At 41.4% G+C, this 17,583-nt stretch overlaps 1 protein-coding gene across 1 annotated transcript in view; it reads left to right on the top strand.

The window, feature by feature from the left end:
- Positions 1–17,064, top strand: part of NCEH1 (neutral cholesterol ester hydrolase 1) — a 63,048-nt gene extending 45,984 nt beyond the window's left edge. The window contains exons 4-5 of the mRNA XM_007517952.3: positions 10,727–10,898; positions 13,002–17,064. Of these exons, the coding sequence (XP_007518014.1) occupies positions 10,727–10,898; positions 13,002–13,619 (790 nt within the window). The 3' untranslated portion in view covers positions 13,620–17,064. The remainder of the gene's footprint in view (positions 1–10,726; positions 10,899–13,001) is intronic.
- The last annotated feature ends 519 nt before the right edge of the window (positions 17,065–17,583 follow it).

The raw sequence follows: 17,583 nt of genomic DNA, 5'->3' as shown, positions 1-17,583 counted from the left end.
AGGTTTTTTTATGTATACTATCATGTCATCTGCAAATAGGGAGAGTTTGACTTCTTCTCTTCCAATCTGTATGCCTTTAATTCCTTGCTCCTGCCTGATTGCTATGGCAAGAACTTCCGACACTATGTTGAATGGTAATGGTGATAGTGGGCAGCCCTGTCTAGTACCTGATGTAAGTGGAAATGCTTCCAGTTTTTCACCATTGAGTATGATGTTGGCTGTAAGTTTGCTATATATAGACTCCGCTATCTTGAGGAATTTTCCATCTATTCCCATTTTTTGTAGTGTTTTGATCATAAAGGGATGTTGTATTTTGTCAAAGTCTTTCTCTGCATCTATTGATATGACCATGTGATTTTTGGTCTTGCTTTTGTTGATGTGGTGGATCATGTTGATGGATTTACATATATTAAACCAACCTGAATGCATGGGATAAACCCCACTTGGTCAAGATGAGCAATCTTTTGAATATACTGCTATATTGGTTGGCTAGAATTTTGTTCAATATTTTCGCATCTATGTTCATCAGAGATATTGGTCTGTAGTTTTCTTTTTTGGTTGTGTCCCTGTCTGCTTTTGGTATCAGAGTGATATTGGCTTCATAGAAGCTGGAAGGGAGTACTCCAGTGTCTTCAGTCTTCTGGAAGATTTTTAAAAGTAGAGGTATTAACTCTTCCTTGAAGGTTTTGTAGAATTCATTTGTAAAACCATCTGGTGCAGGACTTTTATTTTTGGGAAGGTGCTTGATAACTGTTTCAATTTCATTAGCTGTGATGGGCCTGTTCATGTTATCCACTTCCTCTTTACTTAGTTTTGGAAGTTGGTAGGTATGTAGGAAATCGTCCATTTCTTCCAGGTTCTCTAGCTTGGTGGCATATAGTTATTCATAGAAACCTTTCATGATATGTTGAATTTCTGCGGTGTCTGTTGTGATATATCCTCCTTCATTTACAATCCGATTTATTTGGGTCTTCTCCCTTCTTTGTTTTGTGAGTCTGGTTAAAGGTTTGTCGATTTTGTTCACTCTTTTGAAGAACCAACATTTACTTTCATTGATCTTTTGTATGGTTTCCTTATTCTCAATGTTATTTATTTCTGCCCTAACTTTAGTGATTTCTGTCCTTCTGGTTGCTTTAGGGTTCCTTTGTTCTTCTTCTTCTAGATCTTTAAGATGTGCAATCAGGCTGTTTATTTGTGCTTTTTCTTGTTTCCTAATGTGTGCTTGTATAGCTATGAACTTCCCTCTTAGTACTGCCTTAGCTGTGTCCCAAATATTTTGATAGCTTGTGTCTTCATTTTCATTGAAGTCTCGAAACATTTTGATTTCTTCCTTGATTTCCTCTTTGACCCAGATGTTGTTAAGAAGTGTACTGTTGAGCTTCCACATTTTGGGACTATTACTAATCTTTTGTTGATTGTTAAGTGTTAGTTTAATTCCAATGTGGTCTGAGAAGATGCTTGGGATGAGTTCAATGCTCTTGAATTTGATGATGCTGTCTTTGTGGCCTAACATATGGTTGATCCTTGAGAATGACCCATGTGGACTTGAGTAAAATGCGTAAAAACTGGAATCAGTTTCTTGGGATGAATGACTGAAAATGTCTAATAGTTCTAGTTTATCTATCTCCTCATTTAGCTTCCTCATGTCTTTATTGATTTTCTGCCTGGATGATCTGTCAAGCTGAGAGAGTGGGGTGTTGAAGTCCCTTACTATGACTGTGTTGCTGTTAATATTTTGCTATAGCTCTTTCAGTAGACATTTGATGTATTTAGATGGCTTCTCATTGGGTGCATAGATGTTAATAATTAAGTCCTCTTGATTGACTGATCCTCTGAGCATTAAGTAGTGTCCATCCCTATCTTTTTTAATTTTATCTATTTTAAAGTCTATCGTGTCAGATATGAGAATAGTTGTTCCTGCCCTTTTTTGTGACCCATTGGCTTGTATGATAGTTTTCCATCCTTTCACTTTAAGTCTGTGTTTGTCTTGATGAGTTAGGTGGGTTTCCTGTAGACAGCATATTATTGGGTTGTATTTTCTGATCCATCTTACTACTCTGTGTTTTTTAATACGTGAATTCAGACCATTGATATTTATTGATATCAAAGATTGAAGACATTTTAATGCCATTCTTATAGAATTTTAGAGTGTTCTGATTGATATATGGCTTATTCATGGTGGTCTGACTGTTTGTAGGAGACCTTTCAGAACTTCTTTCAGGGCAGGCTTGGTGATAGTGGATTCCTTCAACTGTTGTTTGTCTGAGAAGGTTTTGATGCCTCCATCTAGTCTGAATGATAGTCTAGCAGGATACAGTATTCTTGGTTGAAAGCCTTTCTCATTGAGCACTCGACAGATATCTTGCCATTATTCTCTTCTGGCCTGTAGTGTTTGTGTGGAGGAGTCTGCTGCTAATCTTATGGGTTTTTCTCTGTAGGTGACTCTTTGTTTTTCTCTTGCATCCTTCAGGATCCTTTCTCTATCCTTATTCCTTTCCATTCTAAATAGGATGTGTCTTGGTGTCTTTAAGTCTGGGTTAATTCTGTTTGGGACCCTCTGGGCTTCTTGAATCTTTATGTCTTTGATATTACCTATACTAGAGAAGTTTTCAGCTATTATGGCCTGAAGAATGCTTCCTTCCTCTCCCTCTTTCTTCCTCTGGTAATAATGCATATATTATTTCTTTTGAAGTCATCCATAGGACTCTGTTGTTTTCAGTATCTCTTAATCTCTTTTTGAGATCTCTTACTTCTTTTCTAGTTGTATCTAATTTGTCCTCAACCTTGCTAATTCTGTCTTCAGCCTCATTGATTCTATTCTCTTTCCCCTCTACTGTTTTCTGGAGTTCATCTATTTTGTTACCCTATTCTGATACTGTTTTAGCTTGTTCAGCTAGTTGTGTTCTTAGCTCAGCTATTTCAGCTTTCAGCTCTCTAATAACCTTGAGATAATTAGTGTTTTCTTTCAGAGTCTCATTTGTTGTTCCTGTATTTCTGATTACAATCCTTTCAAAGTCTTGACTCACTCCTGTGATTATTTCCTTAGCTAGTGTTTGGATGTTGACCTCATTATTTTGTGCTTCACCCTTTGGGGGGCTTTTTGCTGGACTGTTGTCCTGGCTTGTTTCTCCAGTATTTCTTCTTGTTCGTTTAACCATTTTATATATTATGTTATGAGTTCCCTCTCTCAGTACTTTTCAAATTACTAATCACTATTTCCTGGATTGACTTGTGTCTAAGTAAGGTAATTAAAGGGTTCACAGTGGTGGAAGTTAACAGTTGTTTCAATAGTATTTTAATCCCTGATTTGGAGCTCAGTGGCTTAAAAGCCTCTTTTGTGCTTTTTCTTCCCTGTAGACTATGGGAGCCTGAGGGCTTTTAAACTATAAGTAGGCTTCTTAGCTTAATCACTGACTCCTGACCAAGAGATAAAGCAGGGTGTGGCAGAGATAATCCAGTGGTTATGCAAAGAGACTTTCACAGCCCCACCTCTATGCCACTGAGGTATAGGTCTTCTCCTGAGTTTCCTGGTTAGATCTCTGTCCCCTGGTGTCCCTCCCTGCCGCTGCTCCAGATTCTGAGGGCAGTAGCAATGGAGACTCAGAGATGCACTTGGTGATTCTCCAGGGAGTCCTCTCCTCCCTTCAGCCGTCCCTTTGTTGGTGGAACAGACTGGAGGTGGTGTCTCTGATAAACTGCCAGACTGTTATCAGCCACTTAATCTCTCTCTAGGCTCCTCTCTGTCCACCAGCCACATGTGTTTGCACTCACTGGTGATTTGGTGGGTTCCTGAGGTCGTTCTAGTCCTGTCTTGTTTCGGTCCCAGGTGGTCTCCTTTGGTATTCCTAGTTGATCTCTGTATACCTACTTTGACTTAGAGCAGTTTGCCCAGCCACTCAGAGTCCCATGTTCCTGGTCACTGTTCCTAAATAATACAGGGCATGATTAGCACACTCCATTCCTAATTTTGGTAAATACTCATTCCAACTATTTTTTTCAAAAAAATTTATATGTATTCAGTTGGGTAGAGACAGAAAACAAGGGGGAAGGGAGATAGAGAGGCAGATAATGAAAGACACCTGCAGTCCTGATCTACAACTCATGGAGCTAACCCCACCACCACCAGTGGAGACCAGGGGCTTGAACCCAGGTCCCTGTGCACTGTAACATGTGTTCTCAACCCAGTGTACCACCACCCAACCCCTATATATCTAGCTCTTCAGTAATCTTTGCCACTTTCTATTTTCTTTTTTCTTTTTTTTTTTAAATTAGTGATTTAAAAATGATTGACAAGATTGTGGGATAAGGGGGTCAGGCAGTAGCACACATGGCACAAAGCATAAGGATCCCAGTTTGAACCTCTGGCTCCCCTTCTGAAGGGGGGTTGCTTCACAAGTGGTGAAGCAAGTCTGCAGGTGTCTATCTTTCCCTGTCTTCCCATCCTCTCTAAATTTCTCTCTGACCTATCCAACAATAATAACAAGAACAACAAAAATGGGAAAAAAGGCCTCCAGGAGCAGTGGATTCATAGGCACTGAGCCCCAGCAGTACCTTGGAGGCAAAAAAGAAAAAAAAAAGATTGTGAGAAAAGAGGGGTACAATTCCACACAGCTCCCACCACCAGAGTTTCACATCCCCTCCCTTCCATTGGAATGTTCCCTACTCTTTTTTTCCTTCTGGGAGTATGGACCAAAGATCTTTATGGGGTGCAGAAGGAAGGAGTTCTGGCTTCTGTAATTGCTTCTCTGCTGGACATGGGCGTTGACATGCCGATCTATACCCCAAGCCTGTTCTTATCTTTCCTTGATGGGGTAGAACTCTGTGGAGGTGAGGTTAAGGGAAGCTTAGGTTATCTCTGCAGTGGCCTCTTGTCAGGGAGGCTGGAGGGGCTCCACGGAAGAAGAGTTACTTTCTCCTCGGTGCTGAGAGGCTTCCTAGAAGTAGCACTTGAGGGGATGGATGCAGTTTGCATTTGATGAGGAATTGCTGGGAGATGAAGAGACACTAACAAATGCTGTGGGAACAGGAGTGGGGAGATATGCTCACAAATGTGTGGGAACGTGGTTTAACTGATGTCTTTGAACTCTGGCTGCACTTCAGTTGCTTTAGGGACTAGGTGGTGACTCACCCAGCAGAGTGCACACATTATCTTGAGAACCTGGGTTCAAGTCCCTGGTCCCCACCTTTAAGGGAAAAACTTCACAAGTGGTGAAGCATGGCTGTTTTCTCTGTCTCTCTCTCTCTCTCTCTCTCTTGCCTCCAGGGTTATTGCTGGGGCTCGGTGCCTGCACTACAAACCCACTGCTCCTAGAGTCTATGAGATAGGAGGGGAAGAGAGACACCTGCAGTCCTGCTTCACTGTTTGTGAAGCAACCCCTCTGCAGCTGGGAGCTGGGAGCTGGGAGCTGGGGGCTTGAAGTGGGATCCTTGCGCAGGTCCTTGTTCTTCATACTATGTGCACTTTACCCAGTGCACTACAGCCCGACCATCTCTCTCTTTCTCTGTCTCCCCCTTCCATCTTGATTTCCCTCTGTCTCTATCCAAAAAACACATAAATAAATACAATAAGATCTAAAAATAAATTTGAAAAGGAAGTTTAAAAAAAGTAGGGGGTCACTTAGGTTTTGAAGTCAGTTGTGAATTTATGTGATGGCTGTCCTGCTTCCCGGCATTTGCAGACAGTGAAGTTATATATCCTCTTCGAGACTCATGTTCTCATCCTTAAGCCCAAAGGTTTCCCAGGGCTTGCTGTCTTCATGATTCCACTGCTCCCGGTGGCATATTTTTCCTTTTTCTTTTGATAGAGGTTGGGCTTTGTGAGAGGAGAGACATCTACAGCCTCACTCCACCACTCATGGAAGCTTCCCCTTTGCATACGGGGACTGGGAGCTTGAACCTGGGTCCTCACTAATTTGTGTACTCTACCAGGTGTGCCATGGCTCTGACATTTGAGTGAAAGTTATCTGTCGGACCCCTGGTGAGACGCCTTACCTGACAGGAACAAGATGATTTTTGTACAGTGTGAAATCGTCAGCGTAATGATGCTCAGCAGTGACTGACAGGCTTCCAAATAGCAGTGCAGAATTACAGCCCTGCAGACAAGAGACTTCAGTTGCCACACAATGTCATTAGCTACAAAAATCAACAGCTTTGAAGTTAAAAAAAAAAAATCAAATCAAGGGTGGGGGTAGACAGCATGATGTTTATGCAAAGAGACTTTTATGCCTGAGGCTTCGAAGTCTCAGGTTCCGTCTCCCACACCACCATAAGCCAAAGCTGAGGAGTGCTCTGGTAAAAACAAACAAACAAACAAACAAACAAACCCCAAATCAAACCTGAACCCCATTGCAGGGACATAACTCTTAACCAAAAGCAGCGGAAATTTAATTTCCCTACCTGCTTCCTGTGGATCTGCTGCTCCAAACTACCTTCCCCACATCCAGTCTTGTGAGTCTGTAGAGATGTCCCTTATGCTTATCTGGTGTCTACACAACCCTTATGCTTATCTGGTCTGGTGACCTTAAACACTCATCTTGTTCTAGGTGACCTCAGCAATATCTGGTTTCACTGTTGTCTCCGGTCAATGCAAATTGTGTCCCTTCTCACTGAATATGGGAAAACATTAGGGTTTCAGAAAAGTCACGGTGCATTTTTACATGGAAAAATACATCACACAGGAAGATTTTTCTGTCAAAACCTGTCCCATTTTTAAGTATGTTGATTCTGTTAACTGAACTAGTTGTTCACCAGTTGATAAGATTTGAGGCATTAGCACATTTTCTAGATTAGGGTACCACACATTACAGTGCACAAGGACCTGGGTTCAGGCCCCAGGTCCCCACCTGTAAGGGGAAGCTTTATGAGTGGTGAAGCAGAGCTACAGGTCTCTCTCTCTCTCTCTCTTTCTCTTTCTCTCTCTCTTCCTATCTCTTCCCTCTAAATTTCTCTGTCCTATCAAACAAAATGAAGTTAAAAAAGAAATTAAAAATTTAAAAAAGTCACTAAGACTTCTGTAAAACAAATTTGGAACATGAATCTTGTATGTGTACTAGAAGAATAGATTCTGACCCCCTATTCAACCAGGAGAAGTTTATTGTGATATTTAGAACCCACTAAACAAAAAGACCTTTATTTTTACAACCTGAGCCTTGAAATGTATCTGTTTTGTAAAGATCCACTTTATTACAGCTGGGGAGATAGCATAAAGACTATACAAAAAGAATTCTAGGGGTCAGGTGGTGGTACACCTGGTTGAGCATACATGTTACAATGTGCAAGGACCCAGGTTCGAGTCTCCGGTCCCCACCTGCAGGGGGAAAGCTTTGTGAGTAGTGAAGAAGTGCTGCTGGTGTCTCTCTCTCTCTCTTCCTTGATATCCTCCCCCCCCCTTCCCTCTCAATTTCTGGCTTTCTCTGTCCAATAAATAAGTAAAAGTAATAAAAAGCTTAAAAATAAAAGAATTCTATACCTTAGGCCTCCACTTCCCGGGTTCAATCCTCAATGCCACTGTAAGCCAGAGCTAAGCCAGTGTACTAGTTAAAATTGGAAAAAAAATTCTAGTAAAAGTTCTTTTTTTTTTAAAAAAAATTCATATGAGAGTGTTTCATAAGAAAGAGATAAACACTGGTACATGCAGTGTTGGGGCTTGAACCAAGAGCCTCAGATATGCAAAGCCTGTAGTCTCACAGGTTGAGCTTTGTGCAAAGCCACTGTATCTGTTTTCACTTAGGTGAAAGAATTGAGAATTTAGCCTGGTAATGGATACTGCAGTAAAATCAAGATTGCATCCCACAATGGGACTAAAAGAGTGTTTTGTGAGATGACTCCACCTAGTGGTTATCATGTCATCTTACTCTGCTTTCCCATTAGTAGATGAAATTGTGTAGACAGTGTTTTTTTTTTTATTTTACTCCATTTATTATTTGTGATTTATAGTGGGTTACAGTATTTTAAGATTGCAATGTATAGTTCCATATCAAACCCACCACCAAAGTTCTGTTAGACAGTGAAAACTAGATAAAATAAAACATTTTGGATGAGTTGGATGCGGGGGTCAGAGGATAGCATAAGGGTGACGCAAAGGACATTCAGACCTGAGCCTCTGACATCCCAGGTCCAATCCCCAATGTCACCATAAGCTAGAACCAAGCAGTACTCTGGTTTAAAAAAAAAAGCCAAATAGATGAATTAATTGATCACTACAGATGGAAAAATTAGCAAGAAATTAGAAAAGCTATCTGTTATAAGGCAACTATTAAGGTAGTTTTTAAAATTACATTTGGAACTTTAAAGTGTTGTAATTTATCAATAACCGCATCTAGAGGGAGGGGAAGAGGGACAGGCTTCTAGCTGTGAAATAAGTAAACCATAAAATGGAATGGACAGGGTGGTGACTATAATTTAAGAATGCTGAATTGGGGGGCCCAGTGGTCAAACACCCAGTGGATTATACATATCACCATGCACAAAGCCCTGGGGTTCCAGCCCCCAGTTCCCACCTGCAGGGGAGGAAACTTCACAAGTGGTAAAGCAGGGCTGCAAATGTCTCTCTTTCTCTATTTCTCCTTCCTCTTTCAGTTTCTCTTTATCTTATCAAATAAAAGAAAGAAGGGGGAAAAAAGAAAGAAAAAAGACTGCCAAGAGCAGTGTATTTGTCATGCAGTCACCGAGCCTCAGCGATAACCCTGGTGAAAAAACAAAAACAAAACAAACAAACAAACAAAAAAACCCACGCACACACCAAAAAAAAAAAAAAAAAAAAACCAACCAGCTGTACAGCTATACTGTATATTATAATTGCCTAATGAGGAATGAGGACTAAACTACCAGGTCTCATTTTGCCGTGCCTGCATGAAATTGCTATGTTGTGTATCCGAAACAAATACAATGTCACATGCAAAGCCTGCCTGACTAAAGCATTGCCAGGTGCTGATTTGATACAAGCATATCAAATGATTCCCACTGCAGCACCGTCCAGAGCCTCTGTAACCTCACACAGTTTTATCATTTTTCTGTGGTAAGAACAATGTAAGTCTGTTTTCTTAACCACTTTGAAGTTTCTAATACAGTATTATTGATATAGAAAAGATATTTAGTTAACTGGATTTTGGATGGGGAATATGAGTGGCCTTGTGTAGAATGGCTCAGAAAAAAAATTAGTTTCCAAGAATAAATGTGCAAATTAAAAAAATGTAAACCCAAAGACCTGAGTCCTAAAATATTATCAGATTTTTATTTAATAATGTCAACCTTATGTTAAAAAATAATAATAGCACAATAAAGAACAGAAAACCAAAGTATCACTCTGGCACATGTATCACTGGCACATGTATCTGGCACAAAGTATCACTCTGGGAATCAAACTCAGAACCTTGTGTTCTCAAATCTGATGAACCACCTCACAACAGACCACTCTATCTTTTTTTTTTTTCCTTCACCAGAGTACTGCTCCGCTCTGGCTTATGGTGGTTCGGGGACTGACCATGCATAGGACTTTGTAACCTCAAGCAGGAGAGTCTGTTTGCATAACCACTATGCTATTTACACCACCCTTAATTTTTCTTTTACTTTTTTATTTTGCCACCTGGGCTATTGCCAGGGACCTGCACAACTTGGCCACTCCCAACAGCCTTGTTAAAATCATTATTATTTTATTAGTGATTTAATAATGATTGGCAAGATTGGGATATGAGGGGCATATAATTCCACACAATTCCCACTACCAGAGTTTCACATCCCATTCCCTCTGCTGGAAGCTTCACTATTCTTTATCCCTCTGGAAGTATGGAACAAAGATATTTATGGGGTGCAGAAGGTGGGAGTTCTGGCTTCTGTAATTGCTTTTCTGCTGGAATCTGGGTGTTGACAGGTTAATCCATACTCCCAGCCTCCCAGCAGCCATTTTATCTTTCTTTTCTCAACATAGAGGGTTAGAGACAGACAGAGAAGAGACATCATAACACCTCTCCTCTGTTCATGAATCTTCCCCTCCTGCAAGTGTTCTCGAACCTGTTAAAGTGTGTGTTCTTGTATATTCCACCTTGCTTATCAAGCAAATGATGCAAAATTTGATATGGACTCATTAAAAGGGAGACTGATGAAGTGGTTGAGCTGTCCTACCCCCTTCTAAGCCTGAATGTTGCAAAGGCAACACTGACTTCAGACATAAAATGTCAGAATCCAGAGCTGAGGAGACAGCATAATGGTTATGCAAGAGACTTTCATGCTCAATGCTCTGATGTCCCAGATTCAATCCCTCACACCACCATCAAGCCAGACCTGAGTAAGGCTTTGGCGCGCGCGCGCGTGTGTGTGTGTGTGTGTGTGTGTGTGTGTGTGTGTGTGTATGTGTGTGTGTGTGTGTGTGTGTGTGTGTGTGTATCTCATTAAAGTAAATAAAGTATAGAAAATGAAATGTCAGAATCGGTTGTAGTTCTCACCATAGATTAATGATCAACGTCTGCCTTTTCCTTTGAAGTTTTGTTTTACTCTGATAGTGGTGGTGCTGATAGGTATTTGGTTTTGTGGTCTTTACTGGTAGTTGAGAGTTAAGAATAAAGTACTGCTAGTAGAAAATCATCACTTTTTCTAAAGTGAGTGGTTTTCAAGGAAATGGCTGGACTGTTTTTATATTTGCTTTAACTCTGTACCTAGTTTGACCATACACATCAGTGGTATGTCACAGGTTAGGGTTGCCCATTGACAAATATGACTCTTGTCTCTACAGGTACAGGCTGGTTCCCAAGGTGTTTTTCCCTGCACAAGTTGAAGATGTTGTGCGCTCCACCAACTATTTCTTGCAGCCGGAAGTCTTAAAGAAGTACTCGGTTGATCCTAGCAGAGTTGCCGTTTCTGGAGACAGTGCTGGGGGAAACCTGGCAGCTGCCCTGGTCCAACAGGTAACAGACAGCCTGGCCCAGGTGTCATGATGCAGGGTGTCATGATGTTCAGGGACGAACAACTCCCTTATCCTCTCTTAGAGGCTTAGCCAGGGGGTGGGGAGTGGGGGTGGCCACTAGACAGTCAAATTGTTCCTGTGCCAGCACCTGGAGATTCTTCCCAGAACCTTCTCACATAGAAAGTGGGATTGTTAAAGCAAGTGTCATCAGCTGGGGAGACAGCACTGTGGTTCTGCAAAAAGACTTTCATGTCTGAGGCACCAAAATCCCAGGTTCAGACTCCACCCAGCATGACCATCAGCCACAGCTGAGCAGGGCTCTGATGAAGAAGAAGTAATATCATCTCTGAGTCCCTGATGACAAAGGGGTAGCATTTTCAAGGGCCCCTTCCCCTTCCACCCCAGAGATATGATCTGTTTAAACACCCTCTGCTTCTGTTCCCTGTTGGGATTGATTGCAAAATGGGATATTTCTGCTTAAATCACAGTGACCTAGGTTGTTGCCTTGTAACTTTTTAGGGTCAAATTAAAATATCAGATAGCTTTCTTATTTTTTTTCCTCATAGCTTATTAGTGATTTAGTAGTGTTTTCCAAATTTTTTTTCAATTTCTTATTTGGGAATCAATACATTCGACAGTAAATACAATAGTTTGTACATGCATAACATTTCCCAGTTTTCCATATAACAGTAAAATCCCCACTAGGTCCTCTGTCATCCTTTTTGGACCTGTATTCTCCCCCCACCCACCCCAGAGTCTTTTACTTTGGTGCAATACGCCAGTTCCAGTTCAGGTTCTACTTGAGTTTTCTCTTCTGATCTTGTTTTTCAACTCTGTCTGAGAGTGAGGTAATCCCATAGTCATCCTTCTGTTTCTGACTTATTTCACTCAACATGATTTTTTCAAGGTCCATCCAAGTTCGGCTGAAAATGGTGGAGTCACCGTTTTTTTTCGGCTGAGGAGTATTCCATTGTGTATATATACCACAACTTGCTCAGCCACTCATCGGTTGTTGGACACCTGGGTTGCTTTGAGGTTTTGGCTATTGCAAACTGTGCTGCTAAGAGCATATATATATATACACAGATATTTTTGGATGGGTGTGGTGTTTTCCAAATTTGTAAGATTTCAGGGACATAATCTCACAGCCATAGGTGGTGTCTATGAGTCACCACACTCTCTGTCATAGCTCTGCCTCCCTGCCCCTCACACAAACACCACAGTCCTTACAAAGTCCTAGAGACAGTGTGGTTACTTTTTTTTTTTTTTTTTAGAAAGGCCATTTGCTGTAGTTGTCACTGTTCCACAGATGAACAAAATCACCTGGTGATTGTCTTTCATCTCTTATTTCAGTTAACATGATTGCTTCCAGTTCCATCCATTTTTCTTTCTTTCTTTTTGATTGTAGAGTAGTATCCCACAACTTCTGTGCTTGGGCATTTAGGATATTAGTCTAATATTCAGCAATTTGGTAGGGAGATAGAGGTGGGTAGTTACTCTTATTTTTAAATTTATTTATTTATTTATTTATTACTGGGTAGAGATAGAGAGAAATCAAGAGGGGGGAGAGAGATAGAGAGGGAAAGAGACAGAGAGACACCTGCAACCCTGCTTCATCACTCATGAAGCTTCCCCCTGTAGGTGGGGACCAGGGGCTTAAACCTGCGTCCTTGTGCACATAATATGTGTGCTTAACCAGGTGTGCTACCACCTGGTCCCTGGTAAGTACTCTTAAATTCAATCACTTAATACTATACCTAGAATTATTTTTTTAAAATGTTTATTTTAATGAAAGAGAGATACAGAGAGAAAGGTACAGAGTGAGAGAGAGACCAGAGCACTGTTGATCTGTGACATATGGTAATGCTGGGGATTGAACCTAGGACTGGAGCCTTAGGCAGGAAAGTCTCTTTTTGCATAACCCTTACACTGTCTCCTCAGTGTGCCCTCCCTCCCCGCTGTGGGCAGCATTTTAACTTTTATACCCTTCTTCTGATTGATTGATTGATTGATCTGGAGTAAACATTCAGCTACTTTATAAGATGTGGCTTCTGTCAAAACAGTCATGCCTAATCAGGGAGCATGTTGGCTTCCTCTCTTCCAGTTTCATCAAGATCCCAGCCTCAGAAGCAAAATCAAACTGCAAGCTTTGGTTTACCCCGTTCTGCAAGCCCTGGACTTCAACACCCCCTCCTACCAGCAGAATGCCAACACCCCCATCCTGCCCCGCCATGTCATGATCAAGTACTGGGTAGAGTACCTGCAAGGCAGCCAGGACTTCGTGGAGGCCTTGATAGTCAACAACCACACCTCCCTGGATGTGGAGGAGGCCACTGCTCTGCGGGCCCGGCTCAACTGGACCTCCCTCTTGCCCACATCCATCACCAGGGACTACAAGCCAGTGCAGCCAGCCTCTGGCAACGCCAGGATCCTCCAGGAGATGCCTCAGCTGCTGGATGTGCGCTCAGCCCCCCTCCTTGCTGACCAGAAAGTCCTGCGGCACCTGCCCAAGACCTACATCCTCACCTGCGAGCACGACATCCTCAGGGACGACGGCATCATGTACGCCAAGCGCCTGGAGAGTGCCGGCGTGGACGTGACCCTCGACCACTTCGAGGATGGCTTCCATGGGTGCATGATCTTCACCAGCTGGCCCACTGACTTTTCTGTGGGCATCCGGACTAGGAACAGTTACTTCAAGTGGCTGGATCAAAACCTGTGAAGGGAGAAACTTCCTAGAATGGTTGAGCCTTTCTTGCTTTGAAAGGACATGCACTCCCCCACTCCCCCCCCCCAACTAATTTCTCCTTGCTGCTTGTGAGCTGCGGAATCTCTCACTACTGTAGACCAGATATTAATTTCTCTCTCTCTCTCTCTCTCTCCATATATATATATATATATATAGCAATGTACTGACTTCAGTGTAAAGGCCACTGAATCTGGGTCTCAAAACTGGCCATTCTCTTTGTCCTTCTCCTTTTAGCCAAACAACTAGCAGTGCCCACAGATACAAAAAGCAGGGCTGGGAAGTGGAAGGAGGGCTGGAGTGCACCAAGAAGTCCTATCACCTATGGATGAGACAGCGACCTTAGTGATTTGAGAAAATGCTGGCTCTTTTTTGACATGCTGGAGTTTGCTTTGGATTTGAGGCAGTAAATGCGTGCACCTTGGAGTCGGTGCTGAGTACAAGTGCCACCTGCCCTCACTTCTCTGTGGGGGGTTGCTTTTGTTTCCTATGGGAATGCTGGCAAAGGCATTCTGGCAAGGAGTTTCTCAAAGGACTGTCTTCCTTTAGAGTGCTAATTCTGTTAGCTAACTAGCTGTAAGTCCATTTGGATGATGATAATACTTGAAAGTTATTTTTTACCACTATTATTACTAGCAAATAAGAGATCGCATGCACTGGATTATCTGTATGTTGCTAAGGTTTTAAAAACAAATCATCATTCTGTCTCCTTAGGGGGGATCTTTGGGGAGCAAATTTATTTAGATTTAGAATGGGCATTGCATTACAGAACCAGTAAAAAGAGGCAAATGAGCCACTTAATTCATAATTAACACTTTGGATGGAAATTATTAAGAGCTGTGCACATACATCTGACAAAGTCAGGAAATAAAATGTATTTAATATTAGTTGAAGATCATGTGAAATGTCTTTGGTGAGCTTAGTTCTTGAAATTCAACTTTTTTCACATACACTGCTATACATCGGGGCTATTTTGGTATATATAATGTACTGTTCATTTTTAATGTTATTTAATATAGGTAGTTAGACTGAAGTTTTTTTGAATAATATCTATAATGGATCTTAAAAATGATGGCATTTAAAAAAACTATCTAAAATTATATTCTTACATATACTTTTCTAGAAAGTGATAAAATCACTAACACTACTATACACTGGGCCTAAATGTTTAGATGTTTATATGTGCATAACAGTGAGCATAATTAGTAAGTATAACTGGACCTAGAGAAGTCATCTACGCTGACTCAGTAGCATTGCTCGTAGCTGCCTCTGTGGTCAGAGGAACTCTGGCTTTGGTTCTTCTGGGCAAAGGGAAGACATTGTTCCTGGGTGCCTCTTCACCTTTTTGTCTGCTTCCAGAAATGACAAAAACTAAGCTTAATGTTGGGCAAGGATGTCACTGCCAGTGAGGACATTTCTCAAGTAGCAAGAAACACCAAGTCTGATTTGAACTGAGGGCTCTGCCCTCCTTCCTGCCCCTCTTCTTCTCCCCCAATACTTTCTGCCTTCAAAGGCACAGAGAACAGTGAGGCCGAGTAACAATACCGTAACTATATCACCAGTGAAAGAAGGGAGAGCCTTTTCTCTTGCCTAAAAGGTGGGAATCTGCCACCTTGGACAATGAAAGAATGAATAAAATTTGGGTATTTATTTTGAATGTCTTATTATATATACCAATAGCATTTCATATATAAAACACACACACACACACACATAGTAATATGTGTGTGTGTGTGTGTCTATGTATGTGTGCCTGCCTCTGTGTCTATAGGACTCTTATAAATTAACTTGCTGTTTGGGTTAGTTATTTTGCAACCTCTAGGATGCCTTGTCCTTGGGTCTCTAAAATCAGATAAATGGATATATATGTATCCTTATTCTGTGTACTCAGACCCATGCATCACTAGAGATTTTTTTTTTTCTTAAAAATTAGGATTTTCAGATTGTTGAGATAGCTTACCTGGGAGGGAGCCTGCTCTGGCCCCCAACACCCTGGGGAAGCCAGCATGCTGAGGTGTCCTGCTGCTTTTCTGTCTCTGTCTTTTTCTGTCTGAAAAAGTCAGCTTGGGGTAGTGAATTCCTTTAGCAATGACAAACACAAAAGCCTTTTTGTTAGTCTGAGTTACCTATCCTCCTTGTTTAATATTATTTTTCTTTCCTTCCTTAATTCTTTCCTTCCCTTATTTCTATTTCTTTTCCTTTTTTTAAAAAATTTATTTTCCCTTTTGTTACCCTTGTTTTTCATTGTTGTTGTAGTTACTATCGTTGTTGTTATTGATGTCGTCGTTGTTAGGACAGAGAGAAATGGAGAGAGGAGGGGAAGACAGAGTGAGGGAGGGAAAGATAGACACCTGAAGACCTGCTTCACCGCTTGTGAAGCGACTCCCCTGCAGGTGGGGAGCCGGGGGCTCAAACCGGGATTCTTTCGCCGGTCCTTGTACTTGGCGCCACGTGTGCTTAACCCGCTGCACTACTGCCCGACTCCCTTCTTTCCCTTTTCTTTCTTTTTTTTATGTAACACATTTGAAGGGAACAGCACAAGACCTTATTTTGAGGTTACCTACCTCTCAGAAAGTAAAGAAAAATATCATGTAAGTCCAGAATTCCTTAAAATGACATTTCTTCCCAAATTGTGAGCCAACTTCTAAAATAATTACAGACAATTAATCTCAGATCTCAAAAGGGCTTTATTAGATGAAAAGGGAATCAATCAAGAGGGGGAAAAAAAGGATCAACCACTGTTCTGATGAAATACTTGAGTTTCAACAAAAACTTTGTAGATGTGACTACATCCTCTAATGACTTGCACTGTAACCTTCATTCAGCCTTTGCTACAAATGATATTGAAATTCTTCTTGGAATACTAGCAATTTCAAATCACAATGCACAAAAGCCATTCAACTAAGCCAGCCTGTGAACACCAAGAACTCCTTCGGGAAGCCTACAGAGTTTATGTTGAAGATAGTTTGGTTTGGGATAAGTTTATTTTTCTCAAAGTTTTTGTAATTATAAAAGAGAATTGATGCTCTGCTTGTTGTTTTTTTTTCTTAGTGTCGTGGTTTGGTTTTGCCATTATATTTTGTGAAAAAGTTCACAATCTTTCTTAATGTTGTTTGTGAAAGATGGACATTAATATGTGAAGAAAAATCAAGTGCTAGAAGCGTAAATTTGTTTTCAATAATCAGTAGAGATGTGTTAAGAATTGAAGACTTGTACAATTTTCTTGGTGGCTATACCATTTTGTGCATGACCTTTTAACTTTTGACTTCTTGCTTATTTCCCCTTGGAAGGGGAAGGCAGATTTATGAAGGGTTTTAGTAACAAATATATTTTATAAGATGAAAATGCAGTGGGGAGCAAATTCAATGTCGTCTGTTTTGACTCATGTTGGAAAATAAAATGGCTCCATCTGCAATGGTAACCCTTTCACAGCCTCACATTTCATTACTCAGTCCACATTTCATTACTACAGTCTTCTCTGTAGTCCAGGTTCTCCACTATAGTCCTGTCCTTATCTTCTGTCCAGGACAGTATCCCAGTAGCCTTACACCATTGAGTGGTGGTTCTGTGGTCTCTGATGACTGTGTTAGAGTCCTGGTCCCAAATCCAAGTATCTGTGGAGGTTTCTCCCACACTAAGGCCTCCGGGTACTGGAGAAGCTAATGCCATCTCACCCACTTTCTGTCCGCATCCACAGGCTGAGGGCTCAGACTCCAGGATTGCCTCCACTTGAGTTGCTACCCACCGGCCCAGGTGGTGACTGTGCTTAGTAGAAGGTGGTGGACTAATGCTGGGTAACTTACCTCTGGCTCTTAGGAGATGCTAAGGAACTTGCTTGTGTGCACACAGACTGCTCCATCTTGGTGTCCAGATACAATGCTTGTAGAATTCTGATCCAGGGGCTGGGTGGTGGTGCACCCAGAGAACACACAAGTTACCA

This window comes from Erinaceus europaeus, chromosome 14 (assembly GCF_950295315.1).
Source record: "Erinaceus europaeus chromosome 14, mEriEur2.1, whole genome shotgun sequence".
NCBI classification, from domain to species: domain Eukaryota; kingdom Metazoa; phylum Chordata; class Mammalia; order Eulipotyphla; family Erinaceidae; genus Erinaceus; species Erinaceus europaeus.
Note: the sequence above shows the minus strand (reverse complement) of the source record. Positions and strands in the feature narration are given on the sequence as shown.